The sequence below is a fragment of the Bubalus bubalis genome, chromosome 17, assembly GCF_019923935.1.
Source record: "Bubalus bubalis isolate 160015118507 breed Murrah chromosome 17, NDDB_SH_1, whole genome shotgun sequence".
NCBI classification, from domain to species: Eukaryota; Metazoa; Chordata; class Mammalia; order Artiodactyla; family Bovidae; genus Bubalus; species Bubalus bubalis.
In genome coordinates this window covers 19,622,347-19,644,004 of record NC_059173.1, presented here as the reverse complement: position 1 = coordinate 19,644,004, position 21,658 = coordinate 19,622,347, and the positions used below count along the sequence as shown (strand labels likewise).

The following is a 21,658-nucleotide window of genomic DNA, read 5'->3' as shown; positions in this document are numbered from 1 at the left end:
TATAGTTAATATAGGCTTGTGCTCATGAATCTTAAGCTACATAGAAATGAATGAAGTGAAAACTGAAAGCGAACTCTGTTGAGTCTGGTGGGCATTTTTCTGAACCTCTTTATGGGTTATGTGGTTTTTGGGCAGTGTACTGAACTGGTATTATTAGATGCTATAAAGAAAAGTGAGCATATTGCTAGCCTTAGCTTCCTGTCTTTAGGATAGTAAATTGCTTTTAAACCTATTTCAACAGCATCTTCATTTTTCTAAAAGACTTTTAAAAAATATTTATTTTTGTTTGCTTAGGGATCTTTAGTTGTAGATTGTGAACTCCTAGTTTCAACATGTGGGATCTAGTTCCCTGACCAAGGATTGAACCCACGCCAACCCCTGCATTGAGGGCATGGAGTCTCAGCCACTGGACCACCAGGAATCTTCAATCTTTTTGGATATCTGGAGTTTTCTCGGTTCTTACGTTCATTGTGGAGACATAAGGGAGAGTTTAGGTTGTGAAAGCTGCGTTCCATAATTGTTTCTATTTTCTTTCTCTAGATTCTAAACTCTCTTTCTGTTTATCCCTTTGCAGATTTAACCCAGAGACTGACTTCACTATAGAATCACCCACAGATGCATCCATGACTGGGGAAAGATAGTGGCAACAGGCAGAGGAGAAACAGCTCTGACACACAGAAGACAATGAGTATGCTAAAACCAAGCGGGCTTAAGGCCCCCACCAAGATTCTGAAGCCTGGAAGCACAGCCTTGAAGACGCCTGCTGCTGGTAATGCTTTATGTTTCTCTTTAACAGCAAGTACATTTTAATCCGATATGAAGACTTCTATTTGAAAGTCTTGATTTTAAAAATGTAAGAAGACAGTCCTTATAGAACTTCATATTCTTGAAAATACTTGAAAAAGTTTCAATTAAAAGACATAGAATTTTATATCTAGTCTTTTAAAAAAAATATTGTTTAGTTGTACTGGGTTTTAGTTGTGGCATGTGGAATCTAGTTCCCTGACCAGGAATTGAATCCTGGCCCTCTGCATTGGGAGCATGGAGTCTTAACCACTGGACCACCAGGGAAGTTCCAAGTCTTCTCTCTAGAAGTCTTATTCAATGAAGAGTCTATCTTAATTTCATTTCTTCAGTGTAAGGCAGTGGTCCCAACCTTTTTGGCACCAGGGACTGATTTCAAGGAAGACAGTTTTTTCACACACTTGTGGAGGGGGTGGGTTTGGGGATGATTCAAGTGCATTATGTTTATTGTGCACTTTATTCCTAATCTAACGCTGCTGCTGATCTGACAGGAGGCACTCGTTTGTAGCCCAGAGGTTAGGGACCCCTGGTACACCGGTGCTGAAATAATTGTCAAGCTAACTTCAGTATTTGATCCTGACAGTGTTAAAGTATTTCTTCAGTTTTCTTCCCCATGTATCTTCCTGAGCCCATCAGGACCTTTCTCCTTGGGGTTTAGGGATATGTAGAGAAAGCAAAGACTAGTCAGACTTAAAAGATACGATGACAGTCATTGACCCGAAATTGGCCATTGTCATCAGGGAGCAGGTACTACAGTGGCTCAAGTCTGGCTCACGAGCGAGGCCTGTGCCAGTTTATAGATGAACCTGCGCCTTTGATTATCTTTAGCAACCTGGGAAGGCAATGGCACCCCACTCCAGTACTCTTGCCTGGCAAATCCCATGGACGGAGGAGCCTGGTAGGCTGCAGTCCATGGGGTCGCTAGGAGTCAGACACAACTGAGCGACTTCACTTTCACTTTTCACTCCATGCATTGGAGAAGGAAATGGCAACCTACTCCAGTGTTCTTGCCTGGAGAATCCCAGGGACGAGGGAGCCTGGTGGGCTGCCGTCTATGGGGTCGCACAGGGTCGGACACGACTGAAGTGACACAGCAGCAGCAGAAACCTGTTTCTCATCTGTTCTCCATCTTCTCCTCTACCGTTTCCACTTACATCCCATAACGATCAGAGAGGCAGGAGGAGAGGACATCTGATGCTTGCTTTTGTCATCTTTTTATGTGATTTATGTACTATTAAATCTAAATCTTAGGTTTTCAGCCATTCTAGACAGGTGCCCACCATAATCTATTAAGTCCAACATTGTTTTTTCAAATTCTTTCATAAAGACATTCATTGTGCTTCCTTGAGGAAAGGAATCTTTGTGTTTTTTTTTTTTTTTTTTCCCCCACTGCTATATTCCATTTACACACCTAGAAGATTTCCTGGCATGTAACAGGAGCTCAGTAAGTATTGACTGATTAGAGATGGTGAGTTCTTTACATTGTATGTATCAGGATAAAACCTGGTTCTTTTCAGAGAGGCCATAAAAAGAAAGCTTTACTAATAAGGCAAAGGATTATGAAGAAATGGACTTATTTCAGGGCTATTTAGCCTTGTGGAAATCAGTTCTAATTTTGGCATCCCCTTCTTCTCCCCAAAATCTTTCCTCTTTTAAGACCCCTTCAAATGCCAAACCTTCTATGAAGCCATCCACTGTTATACTTAACCCCTGTTAGAATTGTCTTTTTCACTTTTAATATTTTTTGTGCACACCTTTTAGCATATAGAGTCCTTGAGTCCACAGATCATATGTAATTCAACTTGGTTTCCCCAGCCTTCCTTGGCACACATGAGATTAAAGTAGCTTATTAAGACTAAAACTTATATGCTTGAAAGGAAGTCATTGCCAAGGAATTCAAGACACGTTTATGAAGATGGTTTTTCAGAAATTCATGCTTGCCACACTCTGAAGAATGATTGTTGATGTACAAAGTGGAAGTCGAAGTGAAGTCGCTCAGTTGTGTCCGACACTTTGCGACCCCATGGACTCTAGCATACCAGGCTCCATGGACACATTGATGTACAAAGCTAGCACTAACTCTTAAAAAAAAAAATAAACTAGCCCCTGTCTTTGGCAGATTATTATCTGTTCTATCTGAGAGCACCCACTGTCTTCTAAAAAAAACAACAATAAAAACCCTCCACAAACGGAAACTCCCGTCTCCCTTTCTATGTAAGGTAAAGAGATGCTCAGATGCTCAGTACCCACTCTCAGCCAGCCAGGCCACTCTGCTCCCCAGGCTTTGTGTGATTCACTCCAGCTGATCAGACCTCAGACTAGATGTCACCTCCTCCAGGAGGCCTTCCCTGACTGTTCTACCCAAAGGCGTTATTTCCTCCACAGCACTTAGACCACCTGAAATGGCTTGGTGTGTCTCGTAACTGTCTGCTTCTCTACCTCTAGACTCTGAGCTCTACGAAAGCACGGACTATACTGTCTTGCTTTGTCTCCCAGTGAAGAACAGTGCCTGGGACTAGTTCTAGAGTGGTTGGAACTAAAAAAAGATGTATAACATGGATAAATACATTATTTCATTTAATTCTCATTTTGGGTTAAAAAAAAAAAAACCATCAAGATAGATATCACTACTTTCCCCCTTTACAGATTAAAAAAAACTCGGGTCATCTAACGTCCTAAGATCAGGATATGCCCGGTAAATGGCAGACATTAAGAATTCAGGCTCTGTTTGCCAGTTCACGCTAAATATTTAATCAGTGGTTGCTGGGTGGATGCATGAATGTATTCCTAGTGGAAATACCACATTTCTGGCAAAATTTTAACTCTGTCTTTACCACTGGGCAGAGTTTGCAAGGAAATGGCAACCCACTCCAGTGTTCTTGCCTGGAGAATCCCAGGGACAGGGGAGCCTGGTGGGCTGCCGTCTGTGGGGTTGCACAGAGTCGGACATGACTGAAGCGACTTAGCAGCAGCAGAGTTTGCAAACTCATCTTGCTTTCACAGGGAGTCTGGCTCTCTTTTCTTCCTTCCTGGGGCTTCCACCTCTGCTAGCAAAAGAATGGTCTTGAAACAGTGACGGTGGGGACTCCAGCACTAAATCTCCTCCTGTGTCAAGTTAATTGAGAATCTCTGTTGTGACTATTGGCTTAGTCCTGTCAATTTTAGGTGACCTCTCAAATGGGGGAATAGAGTCCATTTCAATGGGTCTGAGTTCACTCATGTTGTGCAGGATACGGGAAAACAATGAAATCAGACCTATGTTATAAATTCTGGGAAAAGGACTACATTTTTCCCCCTTGTTTTTGACTTCTTCCAATCTAAATTTCAGGAGAAGGCAATGGCACCCCTCTCCAGTACTCTTGCCTGGAAAATCCCATGGATGGAGGAGCCTGGTAGGCTGCAGTCTATGGGGTCGCTAAGAGTCGGATACAACTGAGCAACTTCACTTTCACTTTTCACTTTCATGCATTGGAGAAGGAAATGGCAACCCACTCCAGTGTTCTTGCCTGGAGAATCCCAGGGACGGGGGAGCCTGGTGGGCTGCCGTCTATGGGGTCGCACAGAGTCGGACACGACTGAAGTGACTTAGCAGCAATCTAAATTTCAAATAAAGATTAAGTCTTATCAGCTCACTGAGTTTTGATAGCATTGAAAACAGTAGTAATGGATCAAGTATTAATACTTTTTCAGTTCAGTTCAGTTCAGTCGCTCAGTCGTGTCCGACTCTTTGCGACCCCATGAATGGCAGCACGCCAGGCCTCCCTGTCCATCACCAACTCCCGGAGTTCACTCAGACTCACGTCCATCGAGTTGGTGATGCCATCCAGCCATCTCATCCTCTGTCATCCCCTTCTCCTCCTGCCCCCAGTCCCTCCCAGCATCAGAGTCTTCCAATGAGTCAACTCTTTGCATGAGGTGGCCAAAGTACTGGCGTTTCAGCTTTAGCATCATTTCTTCCAAAGAACACCCAGGGCTGATCTCCTTTAGAATGGACTGGTTGGATCTCCTTGCAATCCAAGGGACTCTCAAGAGTCTTTTTACCTCCTTGCTTAAAAAAAAAGAAGAAAGATAAACAGAGTATCTCTTGAAGTATTGTGGCTACTTCTGTTGCTTTTGACTCTTCTTCTCTGTTTTATTTTCCTTAACTTAGGAGTTGTCTGCTTAAATATGAAACTGAATCTTTTCTGATCCTTTCTTCTGTTTGCAGTTGCTGCTCCAATAGAAAAAACAATATCCAGTGAAAGAGCATCAAGCACTCTGTCCTCTGAGACACAAGAGGAGTTTGTGGATGACTTTCGAGTTGGGGAGCGAGTTTGGGTGAATGGTAATAAGCCTGGATTTATCCAGTTCCTGGGAGAAACCCAGTTTGCACCAGGCCAGTGGGCCGGGATCGTTTTGGATGAGCCCATAGGCAAGAACGATGGCTCAGTAGCAGGAGTTCGGTACTTCCAGTGTGAGCCTCTAAAGGGGATATTTACCCGACCTTCAAAGTTGACGAGGAAGGTGCAGGCAGAGGATGAAGCTGATGGCCCGCAGACACCTCACGCTTCCCGGGCGACTTCGTCTCTGTCCACTTCAGGAATCAGCATGGCGTCCTCGTCCCCAGCCACCCCCTCAAATATTCCCCACAAATCATCCCAACCAACCGCAAAGGAACCTTCAGCTACGTCTCAGATCAGCAACCTTACGAAAACCGCCAGCGAATCTATCTCCAACCTTTCAGAGGCCGGCTCAATCAAGAAAGGAGAGAGAGAACTCAAAATCGGAGACCGAGTACTGGTGAGTGCAGAAACCTTCTGAGGTCGTCGTGTTGATTTGAGAGATAATCACTGGCGAGGGGATGAAATACACACGTGTGGGCTCAGAATCTGTTCTGTTCACTCATTTCTAGAGAAATTAATCAGGTTTTCTGGTTTGTGTGAATATCCAACAGATTAGAAACTGGCTATGTAGTTTGTACATAGTTTAAGCATAGGTTTGCAGTGATCAACCTAGTTTTGTCTTCCAGTTTAGCTAAAAGAATATTGAATTTTTAGCTTGTAAATATTAAGATAGCTTTATTTGACAAAACAGGCTGAGAGATAGACTGAGATGTTTTTTAACAAAGGGTTTTTTTTTTCCCTCTCTGGTTTTTAATTTTTGCTTTCGGATAGTATGTGGATAAATATGAATTCCTGTCTCCTTGAGTGTCTTGGAAAACTCAGACATCACAGGATGTTATTTCAGAACTTCTGTGCCTTTTAAACTATCAGCTTTAGGTCTAGGAAAAGGAAGGAAATGTACACTAGGTTCTGTTGTGCTAAAAAGGCAGGAAACACAGTGTTTAAGGTCTATATGTTGTGCATTCACGAATCCCCGAATTTGACATGATGATTGGTTTATTCTTTTTTTGTTTGTTTTACATAAGAGGCAGTATAGCAGTGCTAAAAACATAAGGTGAGTCTAACTCTGCCGTTATGGCCTGAGCAAGTTATTTAACTTCTTAGTTTTCTTGTCTGTGAAAACAAGGTTGAGTAATAATGCTAACCTCTAGCATTGTTTTGAGGGTTAAATTAGATGTTGTTGGTGTTGTTCAGTTGCTAAATCATGTCTGATTCTTTGTGACCCCATGGACTGCAGCACGCCAGGCCTCCCAGTCCCGGATCATCTCCCAGTGTTTGCCCAAGTTCATGTCCATTGAGTCAGAGATGCTGTCCAAACATCTCATCATTGGATGATGCATATATAATTCTTAGCAGTCAACACTCAATAAATGGTAGCTCTTTTTCTCACTGAAAATTTAAAGCTTTACTCTTTTACTTTTTCAGCACTTTTGTTAAGTTCAAGGCATAACGTTTGTCTGAAGTCTTTGACCCTGGGCTCTTTCAATATCCTTTATATCTGTACAACTGCTTTAAAAAAAAAAAAAAAAAGGAAAAGAAACATGGCTGTTAGTCTTTGGAGTATCCTATGCATTTCATTTAATGTTTTAGCAGTGGATCCTTTATTTATTTATTTTTAATTAAAAATTTTCATTTTTGGCTGGGCTGCACAACCTGTGGGATCTTAGTTCCCTGACCAGGGATCGAACCTGGACCCTCAGCAGGTGAGGAGTTGTAACCACTGGACCACCAGGGAACTCTGTATCAGCAGTGAATGGAGTAGCACCACAGAACTGATGAGAAAATAGGCTTTAAGAAGTATAGTCATTTGCCCAAGTTTGTACAACCTTAAGAGTGATGTTTCTGCAATTCAAGTTTAGGTGTTTTTACCCTAGAACCTGTTATGTAGAGTTGATGACCAGTAGCGTAATTTTGAAATAGGCAGTTTTTGTGATTATATTGTCCTACAGACAAGGACATACAGTGTGTTGAAGGCAGGTTTTAGATTTAGAATTCAGGACTCTGCTTCCCGGTCCTGTAGCATCCACGAGTAGCAGCCTGTGAATTCACGAGTCCCCTCATACTTGTGGCGGCCCTTTATACCTGTTACCTTCAAGGAGTTCCTTCTGGATCTGTTAGTTTCAAGGTTAGTGGTTCCTTCTTCCAGTTATAAAAGTCATGAGTTTTAGCAGTTGATGTTTCAGAATTTAGAGCATCGTTTCAGCACATCAGTGCTTACCAAGGCTCAATCTGTAACTTGTTTGTTTGGCATGTACTCACTTCTTGGGGGCCTCCCTGATGGCTCAGATGGTAAAGAATCTGCCTGCAATGCAGGAGGCCCAGATTCCATCCCTGGGTCTGTAAGATCCCCTGGAGGAGGGCATGATAACCCACTCCAGTATTCTTGCCTGGAGAATCCTGTGGACAGAGGAGCCTGGATGGGGCCACAAACAATGAGACACAACTGAGTGACTAGTACAGTCACAGTTCACTTCTGTACCAGCTTTGAATCTGTCCCAGCTGCAGTTTTGTTGCACTGGAGGTTTTTTGATGCTTTTGTGTTTAGTTGATCAGTGTATCCAACTCTCTGCGACCCCATGAACTGTAGCTCACCAGGCTCCTCTGTCCATGAAACTTTTCCAGGCAAGAATATTGGAGTGGGTTGTGGTTTCCTTCTCCCGGGGATCTTCCCAACTCAGGGATCAAACCCAGGTCTTCTGCATTGCAGGCGAACTCTTTACCATCTGAGCCACCAGGGGAGCCCTGGGTTCTCCCTCTGCTGTTAGCAAAAGAGGATTTGGCTCCGAGTTTCCCAAATTCCCCTGCTCAAAAGAGTGGAGCGCCATGATCTGTATGTTTTTAATTTCAGTTATGTGCTGAGCCCATGGGCAAATGAGAGTTGGGGCAGTTGGTCAAGGAGTCTGTCTCAGAAATGGTCATGAGTAAGATGAGTCTGCTCCCAAGACCAGAGTCTTTGCTAAACTTTTTTGATCTTAGTGCTCTATAAGAGTGTGACTCTTACAATTAAATATTCTGTACTTTTATCAGTCTCAGGTTCTTCTTCTTCTTTTTTTTTCCAGTTCCTATTAAATGTTTAAACAGTTACAAATAGATTTTATTTTTGTTTAAAAAAGCATTTATTCATTTAGCTGCACCAACGCACCAAGTCTTAATTGTGGCACGTGGCATCTAGTTCCCTGGCCAGGGACCAAACCTGGGCCCCCTGGATTGGGAATGTGGAGTCCTAGTCACTGGACCATCAGGGAAGTCCCTGTCTTTTGTTTTAAAAAGTAAATAAGTAAATGCTGTGGGACACCCAGATGGTGTTTCAGTTTTCTGCATTGTCAGCCCCTCGGGAAGTCCCTCCCATTCTCGCTGCTCTAACATGTATCCATCACCTCCATCTTAATTTTAAGCTAATCCTCCCTTTTATTTAATTTGTATCTGTTTTGTTCCTTAAGCAGCTGTATGAAGGTGTAATTTATGCATCCAAACATTCAATGATTTTTAATAAATGTACACAGTTATGCAGTCACTATAATCCAGTTTTAGAATATTTGCATCCCCTGGAAAGTTCCTCCTGCCAGTCTGCAAGTCATTCTCCACCAGCACCTCCAGCCCCAGGCACAATCAATGATCCATTTTCTGTCTCTGCACATTGGCCTTTCACGGATATTTCCTATTTTTGGTGTTCAGTCAGTCAGTTGTGTCCGACTCTTCGCAACCCCCACAGACTGCAGCATGCCAGGCTTCCCTGTCCTTCACCATCTCCTGGAGCTTGCTCAAACTCAGTGTCCATTGAGTCGGTGATGCCATCCAACCATCTCATCCCCTGTCATCCCCTTTTCCTTCTGCCTTCTATCTTTCCCAGCATTAGGGTCTTTTCTAATGAGTTGGCTCTTGGCATCAGGTGACCAAAGTATTGGAGCTTCAGCATCAGTCCTTCTAATGAATATTCAGGATTGATTTCTTTTAGGATTGACTGGTTTGATCTTGCAGTCCAAGGGACTCTCAAGTGTCTTCTTCAACACCACAGTTCAGAAGCATCAATTCTTTGGCACTATACAGTCCATGGAATTCTCCAGGCCAAAAATACTGAAGTGGGTAGCTATTCCCTTCTCCATGGGATCTTCCGAACCCAGGGTTTGAACCCAGGTCTCCCACATTGCAGGCAGATTCTTTACCAGCTAAGCCACCAGAAAAGCCCAAGAATACTGGAGTGGGTAACCTATCCCTTCTCCAATGGATCTTCCCATCCAACCAGGGTCTCTTGGATTATAGGTGGATTCTTTACCAGCTGAGCTACCAGAGAAGCCTATATTTCCTATAAACGCCCCCAAATCTTCCGTAGTTTTGTAATGTCTGGTTCCTTTTACTCAGCAGAGTGTTTGCGGTTCATCATGTAGTTCATTGCTTTTTATGACTGATGATACTCCATTTTAGGGTTATGCCACGTCTTATTTATCTCCTCACCTAGTTATTTAGTTTTAACTAATTAAAAAATTTTATTGGAGTATAATTGCTTTCCAGTGTAATGTTAGTTCCTGCTGTACAACAGCGTGACTCAGCCATGTGTATACATACATCCCCTCCCTCTTGAGTCTCCCTCCCATCCCCTGTCCCTCCCCTCTAGGTCATCACATCACCCAGCTGAGCTCCCTGTGCTATACAGCAGCTTCCCACTGCTGCTGCTAAGTCACTTCAGTCGTGTCCGACTCTGTGCAACCCTGTAGGCGGCAGCCCACCAGGCTCCCCCATCCCTGGGATTCTCCAAGCAAGAACACTGGGTTGCCATTTCCTGAGCTGTCTCTTTTACGCATGTTAGTGTGTATGTGTCAGTCCTAATCTCCCAGTTCACCCTTGCCTCCCCTAACCCCTTTGTGTCCACAAGTCTTTTTTCTGTGTTTGTGAATCTATTTCTGCCCCGCAAATAGATCTGTCTATACCCTTAAACGCATTCTTGCTTATGGTTTAAAATGTCACGTTTTTGGTGCTTATAATCTTATATTGTAAAGCAGTTTTATGCTCACTCTCCATGGTAACAAGTTAATCTTCTTCCCCTGAACTTTTTTTTTTCCTGTTTCTTGATATTTTTGGGGTCCTGAATCCCGAAGGAGTTAATATGTTTTTCAGAAAGAAAGATTAGTTTCTAGAGATAGAAGTGAAGTCACTTAACTTCTAAGTGGCGTCTTCCTCATTATGTCATTTTGTTTACCTGTTTGTTCTAGGGAGAATTAAAGTATAAGAGAATGTCCGTCATCTGCTCTTTTAGTTTTTTAAGAGAACTTACTTACCGTCAAATTTTGTAGATAGGGAGACTCAAAATGATGAAAAGGGAATAGTGAAAGAAAGGGTCTGTTTATTTGGTCTAGAGAAAAGGTGGCTCAACAGTGTGTTTACCACCCTGCAGTTCATCCAGTGATCACACCGAGTGTCTGCTGTGTGTGTGCCAGGCAGTGTTCTATGTGCTGGAGACTTGGCAGTGACCAAAACCAGCCCAGTGTTCCCTAATGGATGTCCCACTGCATTAAAATAAACATCTCCGTTCCTTCCAGGGACCCGCAGAGTCTGATGCTGTGGACCCTGCCCACACTTCCAAGCTCAGCTCTCTCTGCTCGGCTCCTTTTTCACTGCACTCCAGCTACACTGGCCTCCTTGCAGTCACTTCAGCACCCAGATTCATTCTCTCCTTAGGATTTGCCCTTTCTTCTGCTTGGAATGTTCTGCCCCCAGGTCTTTGCATGATCGGTGTCTCAAAGTCCTTGAGCCTTGACTCAGATGTCACCTCCTTAAGGAGCCTTTCCCTGTCACCCCAACTAAAGACCCTTCAGAGCACTATCACCTCACCCGGCTGTGTGCTTTTCACAGCCCTCTATGTACTGAAAATGACCTCATTTAATTTATTTGTTCATTGTCTAGTTCCCCAGACCAGGATTTAGGCTTCGTGAAAGTCTGGAAACTCTCTGTCTCATTCACTGCTTTTTGCTCAGCACTTAGAACAATGCCTCGCACGCAGTAGGTACTCATAAAATGTTGTCAAAAGAATCAGAGGGTTGGGACTTCCCTGGCAGTCCAGTGCTTAGGACTCCATACTCCCACTGCTAGGGGTATGGGTTTGATCCCTGGGTTTGATCCTTAGATCCGGGGAACTAAGATCCCATATGTGGCCAAAAAATAGAAAAGAAAAAAAGAGTGTTTTAAATACTGTTGTCACATGACACCCTTAAAGGGCAGGAGTAACACTGTAAGTATCATGGGAGATGCAGTTAGGACCCGAGGATGAACACTGGGCCAGGCGGACCTTACCTTTCTGGCAGGAGTTTGTCACAGTAGAGCTGCCCAGAGCTGGATTGTTCTCTAGTTGAGGTGGCATAAACTACTGACAGGCCGTCTCACAGGTGATTAAGTGTTAAGTCAGGGCTAAATTTGTATTGGTAAATACCAGTTAGCCATGTTTACCTTTTTAAATTAAGCCGCTTAACTTAACCACATGGCAGCTAAGCAGCCACCTCACAGAATTCTGTTGCTCAGAGAGCCCTGTGGAACAGTCCTTCGTGGCCACTCATTGGACATTTTATAGCTTTATAAACTGAGGCACAGTGAGGTTAAATGGCTTGTTTGGGACTTGATGATGAGTAGATGGGAGGGTTGAGAGAGGATTAAAGGTTTCCCATTTCCTGTTATTGGACCCATTCATTAGCCCTGCAGAATTTATCAGAGTTCTTATTTTTCCTAAGAGTTTACAAAGAGGTTGTCTGTCTCTGGTCCCACAGCATTTTTTAGAAACTTCAAGTGCTTATCGCTTTTTGCTGGAATTGTTTGTTTGGATTTCTTTCTGTTAGGGTCAACACTTCTTTTGGTTTATTTTGTATCCAAGGGCCCAGGCATGCAAGGAATACATGTTGAATGAATGAATGAGAATTTAAAAATCTGACATTTGCTAAAGCATGAGCACAGGTAGCTTTTCCTTTAGCCAAGTTTCTAGTTTGAGTTAAGAGGTATGGTTTGAACTAATTAGAGGTCTCCAGTGGTGACCTCCAATTTTGATTTAGGTTGACCACAGTGTTAGGAGTCATATATGTGTGTACATGCAATATATATGACTCTTAACATGTGTCTCTGTGTGTGTGTGTGTGTATATATATATATATATATATGACTCCTGACACACACACATATATATATATATTCCAAAAGTAAAGAGAATGAATGGTAGTTATTTGTGTTTGCCTATTTTTTCGTTTCAATGTTCTAAAAAAATTTTTTTTTAATAATCTTGTTATCTACCCCTGAAACATAGATTTGAAAATTGTGGCTTATACTTAATGTAAATGCACATACTGTAATGCTCTGAGTTCTCTTCAATACATGAGAAATAAAACTTAGCTTTATAAAATCATATTTAGATGCTTAGAAAAGACATTGTAAAATGATTAAGTAGAAGAGTAAGTGATTTAGGACTTCATGTGACTATCTGTCTCTGTTGAGGATATTTTGAATAATCATGGAGGATCTTTTATAGGGGAAAGGAAAGCATTTCATCTGTTATGAGTCAAGAATTCCAGGTTAGGGGAGAGGGAAAAGGATATGAAAACTGTTCATTCTAGGAGAAGGCAATGGCACCCCACTCCAGTACTCTTGCCTGGCAAATCCCATGGACGTAGGAGCCTGGTAGGCTGCAGTCCATGGGGTCGCTAAGAGTCGGACACTGAGCGACTTGACTTTCACTTTTCACTTTCCTGCATTGGAGAAGGAAATGGCAACCCACTCCAGTATTCTTGCCTGGAGAATCCCAGGGACGGAGGAGCCTAGTGGGCTGCATTCTATGGGGTCGCACAGAGTCAGACACGACTGAAGCAACTTAGCAGCAGCAGGAACCAGTAATCATCCATTTGAAACAAACTTTGTGGCATTCAGGGTAGACATATAGTCTGTTACCTGCATTTAGAGGAAACATTGCTGATCTATTGTTTGTGGTAATTTGCTATAAAGCTTCTGAACTGAGTGAAGCCATGGTTTGTCTGGAGAGTTTGCTGGTTTGTTTAACAAGCCCACAGCCTATCCGACGCCTCTCGGAAAAGCAGTGGTCATGACAGTAACTTAGACTCACCCCCAAAGAATCCAGCAGATTATCTGGAGAGATTGCCTCATCTTTGACTAATGTGCTATGTTCTGCTCATGTGATGTTGGTTAGTCTGCTGCTTAGGAAGGTGTGGAATCAGAGGACGGATGAAACAGAGGCCAGTTCTATGCAGGTTGCTATTCATACGTTCCATGGTTACCAAGAAGTGTGTTAAAAAGTCCGGTTTGCCAGATCTGGAACTAGTACTCTCTTAGGCATGGACACGCTTGCTGCTAATATATGTCAGACATTGCACGAAGCAATTTTATGTGGGTTATTTTATTTAATCCTCACAACAGCCCTATAATTATTCCCATTTTACGTATGAGGAAATTTAAGATTTAGAAATTAAGCGACTTGTCTCATCCATAGACAGAAAGTGAAAGTGAAGTCGCTCAGTCATGTCTGACTCTTCACTACCCTGTGGGCCGTAGCCCATCAAGCTCCTCCGTCCATGGGATTCTCCAGGCAAGAATACTGGAGTGGGTTGCCATTTCCTTCTGCAGGGCATCTTCCGACCCAGGGATTGAATGCAGGTCTCCCGCATTGCAGGCAGATGCTTTAATCTCTGAGCCACCAGGGAAGCCCTACAGAGCCGGCATGTGAATCTGTCCAACTCGGAGCCCATGCTTACTTAACCTGTGTTAGCATAGCTCATCCTCTGCTCGCTTCTGAGCCATCAAATTCAGTGTCAAGCCACTGCATACCTTTTTCCTTTCATGGGTTTACGCGGGGAAGTGGCCTTTGCTGTGAAGTTCCCTACGGAGAAGTCTGCTTTCATCTCCTCAGCAGGCGTTTGCCAAGTGCTCCTCCGCTCTGCTGCGCGCCGTGGGTGGCAGCGCTGGACACAGCGGCTCCTGCGGGGAGTCTTCTCCAGCCTCCAATTCCGTCTTTCCTCGGGGCGCCTGTCACGACCCCAGGGCGTTTCTGAGCGGCCGTCTGCACGCTGTCACCCTCACACTCCCTGCCTGCCTGCGTATCTTCAACCATAACTGCTTTGGGTCCTCAAATCAGACTCACAAAGAATTTCTTTTTCAGAGAAAAAGTATACACAGTAGCTTTGAGGCTTTAATATTTTCTGTCCTCAACAAAGGTTAAATAGAGCTGGAAAAAAAACGCATGTCATCCCAAACTCTCAGGAAGCTGTGTTTGGAGAAAAACTGGAAACAAATAACTTTGGTATTAAAAAGCAAATTAGGGAATTCTCTGGTGGTCCAGTGGTTAGGACACTGTACTTTCACTGCCAAGGGTTTGATCCTCCTGGTCGGGGAACTGAGATCCCACAAGTCATGGAGTACAGCCAAAGAAAATTTATTTTTTTTAAAAAAAGCAAATTACTATTGATCTTAAGACATTAGGAAGGGGAGAGTAATAAACCCCAAGGAAGTAAGAAAAAGGAAGTAGTGAGATAAAGAATGAATTAAATAAAATAGAGAACATTAAAAACAAAAAGGAAAAACTGAAAAGCCAGTTCCTTGTGAAGGTTGATTAAAGAAGTTATCTTCCCAAGGTAATCTACATTTAACACAGTCCCACTGGACTCTTTTTTAATTAACTAAAATGACTTAAATTTATTGAATAAATAAACCTACATAACCTAAATGTCTCCCAGTAAGGGCTGATTTAATAAACTGGAGTGAATCCATGCAGTGGAACAACACGCGAATGTAAACACAAGCAGGACGTTCTGTGTCTTGATGTGGAATAAAGCAGGTGCGGGACAGCACGTGTAGTGCACTGGCCTTAGTGTGAGAATGAAAGGGAGGAGTAAAAATGCGAATTAACTTTTGCCTTTAGATCATGAAGAAATGCTTGCAGAAATGCTGGCATGAAGAAATATTGTACATCAATAGCAGAGGTTATCTGTGGTGGGGAGAGGGGGCAGGTAGGGACAGAAGTCTAGGAAGAGAGGCTCTTCTCTAGATACATGCTTTTTAAAAAATTATTTTTGGTTGCACCCCCAACATGTGGGACCGTATTTCCCTGACCAGGGATTGAACCTGCACCCCCTGCATTGGAAGGCAGTCTTAACCACTGGAGCTCCAGGGAAGTCCTGATGTATACCTAACATTTGAAAGCTTTTGAACCATGAGAATGCATCGTCTATTCAAGAATTAATTTATTATAAAGAGTTACTTTTTTAATCAATAAGAAAAAAGGGAACATCCCAAACAAAAACTGAGTGAAGTCCGTATTGTGATACATCTGTATTATGGATACTAAACAGCTACCATAATATAGCAGGGAAAGTGAAATGTCAAAATGTCAACAGCAACTGTCCCTGGCTGTTGAGAATACACAAATAACATGTATTTTTTGTTTGTGATGTTCTCAGTGGCCTACAGTGACTTACCACCTTTATAATTGGGGAATTTTTTTTTTAATTGAGAAAAAGGTGCCCAGGTTCCATCCCCAGTTGGGGAATTAAGATCCTGCAAGCCACGAGGCTCAGCCAAAAAATTTAGAAAGAAGAAAAGAAGCTTAATTAAAAGTAAGAAAGATCAGTATTCTGAAGAAGAGTAGAAAGGAAAACCAGCACTTAGCAAATATGATACAGGTTGCAAAGTAGCAGTAATTAAAATGTAATGGCAGTAGCACAGATACTGAATTTCTGAAACTGTAAAAAGACTCAGATCTGTTCTCTTTCTGTGCACACAAGAGAGAATATGATAAAAATGAGTATCTGAAACAAAAATAGTGGCAAAGGAAGGATTAGTAAATGGTGATGGTATACTTTTGTTTGCATGTTACATCGCCAGCAGCTGGGACAAAGAGACATTTAAAAAGATTCAAAGCTTTGACCAGTTCATGTGAAATAAAATGTGAAAAACTGTCATTTTAATAGTTGTGAAGCAATGAAGAGCCTCACAGTAGAAAATATCAATATTTTAAATATTTTGAAGAATTAATATTTCATATATGTGGATGTATGAATATTTGTCCTTAATATGTATATGTTATTGCTTTACATGGGTAATGATGTAAAGGAAGTTTGAGAAAATGAATACAGCCATTGTTACAGTGGATTATACACAAATTTTGTTTTTCTTTTAGTAATGTAGGGGTTGTATTTTTTTTAGCTGATATTTATTTTGAAGCAGGAAACTCCCTCTGGAGTAACAGTAATTATTACTATTGGCATGAAGTAATAGTAATAATAGTAATTATTCCCTTTTTCTAAAGAATTCATTATTGGACTGTACCAACTATCAGCCATCTATGGGGTTACACAGAGTTGGACACTTAGCAGCAGCAGCAGGTATCAGATCACTCTAGCAACAGAACCCAGGTGACCTTTGCTGACCTTTGAAGAGAACTCTTTAAACAGTTGGAGAGGGGGTTAAGAGAAGAGCTGCCTACAGAAATGATGGAACAAAGTATTAATGATTGGCTCTAACTGCAAACGATTAAGCTGTGGAATTTTGTTCACGTCTTCTTTTTACTATTCTCTGCTTCCAGGTTGGTGGCACGAAGGCCGGTGTAGTCCGGTTTCTTGGGGAGACAGACTTCGCCAAGGGGGAGTGGTGTGGCGTGGAGTTGGATGAGCCTCTTGGGAAGAACGATGGGGCTGTTGCTGGAACAAGGTGCGTCTGCTGTTGGAATTTCGTCTCCCTCCTACATGTAAAGATGCTCAAGCCAGCCCCACCCAGTGTGTGTAATAAAATGCACATGAGCATTTTGAAGAGCTGCACTTGTATTTCCTAAGACTCATCTACTGATTTTCCCTTTCACTAGGATTAGTTGTTCTCTCTTAGATGGTCTCTCTGTCTTTTTTTTCCCCCTTGTTCTATTTTTAAAAATTTTGTGTGTGTGTGTCAGGTTTTTAAGAAAACTACTTATTTCTTAAATTTTTGGCCGCACCCTGCAGCACATGGGATCTGTGGCATGTGGGATCTTAATTCCTCGACCAGGGATCAAATCCACACTCCCTCTATTGGAAGGCAGAGTCTTAACCGTTGGACCACTGGGGAAGTCCCCTGACTCTCGTTTAGTGATATGTGCAGTGCATCTGAGTAGATTCCGAGCAAGCATTGGGTTTATGTATCTATTTATTTTTAAGATTTTATTTTTGTTTTAGAGCAGTTTTCAGTTCACAGAAGAATTGAGAGGAAGATGCAGATAGCCCTTCTCGACCTCCTGCCCCACCTCGTGCACAGGCCTCCCCCCATTGTCAGTATCTGGAGGGATGTATTTATTACAGCTGATGATTATAAGTATATAGGTGCTATGCGCCAAATACAGTAATAATGCCTTGAGATTTTCAAAAATCTCTTAGTGCTGTGATGATTATGAAGTTATAGCATTCATATTCTTGATATTAAGATGTTAAAATTTGCTAGAGTCATAACATCTCCAAGTGTCAGTCTGATAACTGACTAACCACCTGATACTTCTCCACCTTTACTTGAGTGACTTTGCCAACTAGGTGCTTGTTTGATTTCTTTTTCCATTTGTTTAGCAAGGTTTTATTAGGTGGGATCACTGGGTTGCTGAACTCTTCTGCTGTGTGTTTATCAGATAGTAGAAATGACTTCCTCTTTACATAGAATCTTAGCAACAGACAAGTGATTCCGTCTCTGCGTATCACACTGTTGTTTCCTCGTGTGTCTTTGAACATTACTGAAGTTATTTATCAGCCTGCACAGCCAGTGAATGCTGCAGGCTGGGTGTACCACCCCAGCCAGTTGGTAGAATTCACAGCAAGCCAGTCACAAGAGTCAGGAGAGCCTTTTGGTTGTAAGTTTTTCTTTCTTTTCATTAAGCCGCTTTTTGTTACTGTCCTTAATTGTTGTCCCCTCAAGGTATTTTCAGTGTCAACCCAAATATGGCCTGTTTGCTCCGGTCCACAAAGTCACCAAGATTGGCTTCCCCTCCACCACGCCAGCCAAAGCCAAGGCCGCCGCGGTGAGGCGAGTGATGGCGACCACGCCCGCCAGCATGAAGCGCAGCCCGTCTGCCTCCTCTCTCAGCTCCATGAGCTCCGTGGCCTCCGTGAGCAGCAAGCCCAGCCGGACAGGACTGGTGAGCCTCCCTTCCCATCTGTGTGTCTCTGCATTCCAGGCACATCAGATGCTCCCCACCCCCATCAGCACGCCTGCTTTGCTTTAGGAAAGGTTACACCTCCCCTCGCCCTTGTATGAATTGTTCCTTCACTGTGGCTTGTGAACGTCCTTACACATTTCGTGACAAAAGAGAACCCAAACCTCTAGCACCAGTACAAGTTTGAAATAAAGAATTTTTAACACCTCCTTTCAGACTTCTAAGACTGGGAGATACCACAGTGCTTGGTGAATCCATAGTAACGACTCCCTAGTCTAACATATGGGATGGTTGATCATTCTGATATTATTTTTGCATCAGGAAGACAGGAAAATTGGAGGGATCCCTTTCCCCAAGGACCTGGGTCTCTTTCTCTTTGTTGTCAGACTAGGAACTAAAAGTATTTTGAGAAAAGGCATGTTCTTAGAATTTTCATGTTGTGTTCATGCAATCTCACCCACTGAAAGCAGTTGAATGGGTGTGGAGTGTTCCTGCCTCAGGCCCGAGGATGCAGAGAAGAACTTAGACAACTGGAAAAGATGCCTGAAAGGCCCTGTTTTGTGTTGCCTCCTCTCTCCATCTCCCCTTCCCACTCTCTCTCCTTTTCTCCCCTTTTCCTGCTTTGATCAGTAAGATAAAATCATCAGAATCAAAATAGGCAGCATCTTGTTCTGTTTGTTAATGTCATGCTTTCTTAGGGCCAAAGCAATGACTTTTTGCTTTGCTTCCCCACCCCCACCCCCTGTCCTTTAGTTTATTCGCTTGAAGTGAGGTAGATACTGTTCAAATTTGACATGACTGTGTGGGATTACACTCCAGACTGGATTCTGGATCTCTGGTTCATGACAATGAACTGCAGACAGGAATTAGAATGTGAAGTGGCGCGATTGGGGAGTAAGGCTGCTGGCCCCTAATCTCGCTTGCTTTCTTTCTGTTGACACTGAGCAGGGACGGGACCTTCGGGGGCATCTTTCTTTATAGCAGGGGCTACCCTCCTCTTCAGCCATTGGACTTCTTCCCCTTACGGTCAGGTGATACAGGTACCTGCTTGGACTATGTCATTTTGCATATAAAAGCCTGCATCTTGAACGTGAAAATTACAAGTGAACTTGATAAGAAAAGCTTGACAAGAACTCTTAGAATGTCTGAGCGAAATGAAGGTGAAGAAAACCCTCTATTTGGATGAAGCCTTGTTGAGAGTCAGTCAGCCAGCTCTAATGTGGACATCGAGTTTATGTTTCAGGACATGAGTTTACATTTTCAGGACTAATCCAGGAGCAATTCTGTGGACATGTCTACTCTGGATTCGAAATTCTTTCTTGAGTGGTGTTTTTTTTTTTAATGAGACATTTTTATTATGTTACAATTGTGTCCATTTCTTTGGAGATTCCCCAAGCACTTTCTGTCCCCCCAACCTCTCCTCTTACTTTTTAGACCAGTTCTGATTCCTCTTTGAAGAAAACTAGCAAAAGAGAAATGAGTCTCATTGCCTTTTAAAGCAGCTTATTTTTATATCTCTTTATATTGAGTGGTTATAGTTTCTAAACCAGAAATCACCATAAATGAATATGTGGAAAACATAGAATAATCAAATGCATGATTTCCTAAAAATACAGCTCAGCAATATGATCCATTGTACATATGTAAAAAAAGCTGAAAGATTCTTGAATGCAAAATGATCTTCTGACAGTATTTATCACGGTTCCACAGAACCATTAGAGTCTCTGTTATTTTTTCACAGTGCCCGTAGGCCAAAAAAAATAGCTAACACTTCTGTTTATTAAGTATTTCAGTCCAAACAACTTAATATTTATGTCCTCACGGTTTAGTAACTGTTCAAAAAAAAAATGACACTCATTAGCTGAAAGCAAAAATAGCATTTGTAATTCATTCTTAAATAACCACAGTGAGTTACTGTTAGGTTGCTCCTCATGGGCATTGCACATCCTATCAGGCCCTGGACTCGTAGTGAACACTGCCACCCTCATTTTCTGTGCTGCATTGATTTGGGCTTTTTGTCCTGGCAGTGGCCAAAACCCAGCTTTGGAGAGATGTGACTGAAAGGAATGTAGTGTCAATGTAAATACAATCCAAGGTTGAAGCTGAATTGCCTCCAAGCTAGTAGTTTGCATAATGTCCAACAGGTGTCACTGTTTCCCTGCGAGTTAGCTGCAGCACAGGTTAGACACACCCCAGGTGTGTGTGTGTCATCCTGCAGGGTTTGAGAAGCTCAGATTTTGCGTATTCAGGAAGAAATGTTGGCTAAGACTCCATGCTCCCAATGCAAGGGGCCCGGGGTTCTATCCCTGGTTGGGGAACTAGATCCCATATGCCACAACTAAGGGTTGAAATGCCACGCTAAAGATTCCACGTGCTGAAACAAATGAAGATCCTGCATGCCGCAATGTAGACCTGACACGGCCAAATAAATAAATCTTTTTTTTTAAAGGGAGGAAATATTAGTACGAGAAAGTATAACCACATAGTGAAACTGGAAAGTCAAGGTCAGGTGGTTAAAAGAGAGAACAGGAAATCCCCCTCCCCCTCATATGTTTAAGTAATTTAAGAAATTTCTCTCAGTAGAAACAGTGGCATTCTCCTCATGCCAGTGATCGTGCTGGCCAAAGGTTTGCAGCTTCTTCTGGAGCCCCTCCCAGCCCCCAGGGTCCAGCCTGCAAGATTGTTATTCAGCTTGTCCAAATGACCTCTGAACTCTTTAACAGAAGGTTCTATTCTCTGTGTTTTCACATGACAGGCACCTTGAGGTGTCTGCTGTGTGAAACAGCAGAGATGAGAGCAGAAACAGGTTTTCTCCACGCCTCCCCCCACCGCTGTCTCTCCCTCAACTCCTGCTCTCCTCCCTGTTCCCCCTCTCATCCACTCTTTTTCTCTCTCCTTCCTCCCCCTACTTCTCTTTCTCCACGAACTTCTCCTTTCCCCCTCTTCTCCCCCCACCCCCATGCCCTTTTTCTTCCTTTCTCTTATGTGTGTACTTGCACACTCACCCATTCACACATGCTTTGAAAGCACAACATGAGTTTCCTTTTCATCTTATCCTTGCAAATCTTTCTGGGGACTGGAAATCAGGTCCTCACAGCTGGATCCCTGGGTGAAATCACCTCTGCCTTTCATTCTAGAAGAAAGGTGAAGAAAATCTGACAAAGTTCCAAGTGTGTAAACTATGTAATCAGTTGAAGGAAGGTTTGTGATTCCGTGGGTGACATCATGGTCACTTAATGGTGTGTAGAAGCTCGAGAAGTTGAAAAAAGTCTCATCCTGAAGTCTACGGAACAGAAGATTGGCCACACTGTCTTCATGAGAAGATAACTAT

At 42.7% G+C, this 21,658-nt stretch overlaps 1 protein-coding gene across 13 annotated transcripts in view; it reads left to right on the top strand.

Annotated features, from left to right (window-relative positions):
* The window catches only part of CLIP1 (CAP-Gly domain containing linker protein 1), a 116,440-nt gene that overhangs the window by 31,775 nt on the left and 63,007 nt on the right, over nucleotides 1-21,658 (top strand). For all 13 annotated transcript variants that reach the window (XM_044930237.2, XM_044930236.2, XM_044930232.2 and 10 more), the window contains 4 exons: nucleotides 575-769; nucleotides 5,012-5,583; nucleotides 16,747-16,871; nucleotides 18,090-18,309. In XM_044930237.2, the coding sequence (XP_044786172.1) occupies nucleotides 685-769; nucleotides 5,012-5,583; nucleotides 16,747-16,871; nucleotides 18,090-18,309 (1,002 nt within the window). In that variant the 5' untranslated portion in view covers nucleotides 575-684. The remainder of the gene's footprint in view (nucleotides 1-574; nucleotides 770-5,011; nucleotides 5,584-16,746; nucleotides 16,872-18,089; nucleotides 18,310-21,658) is intronic.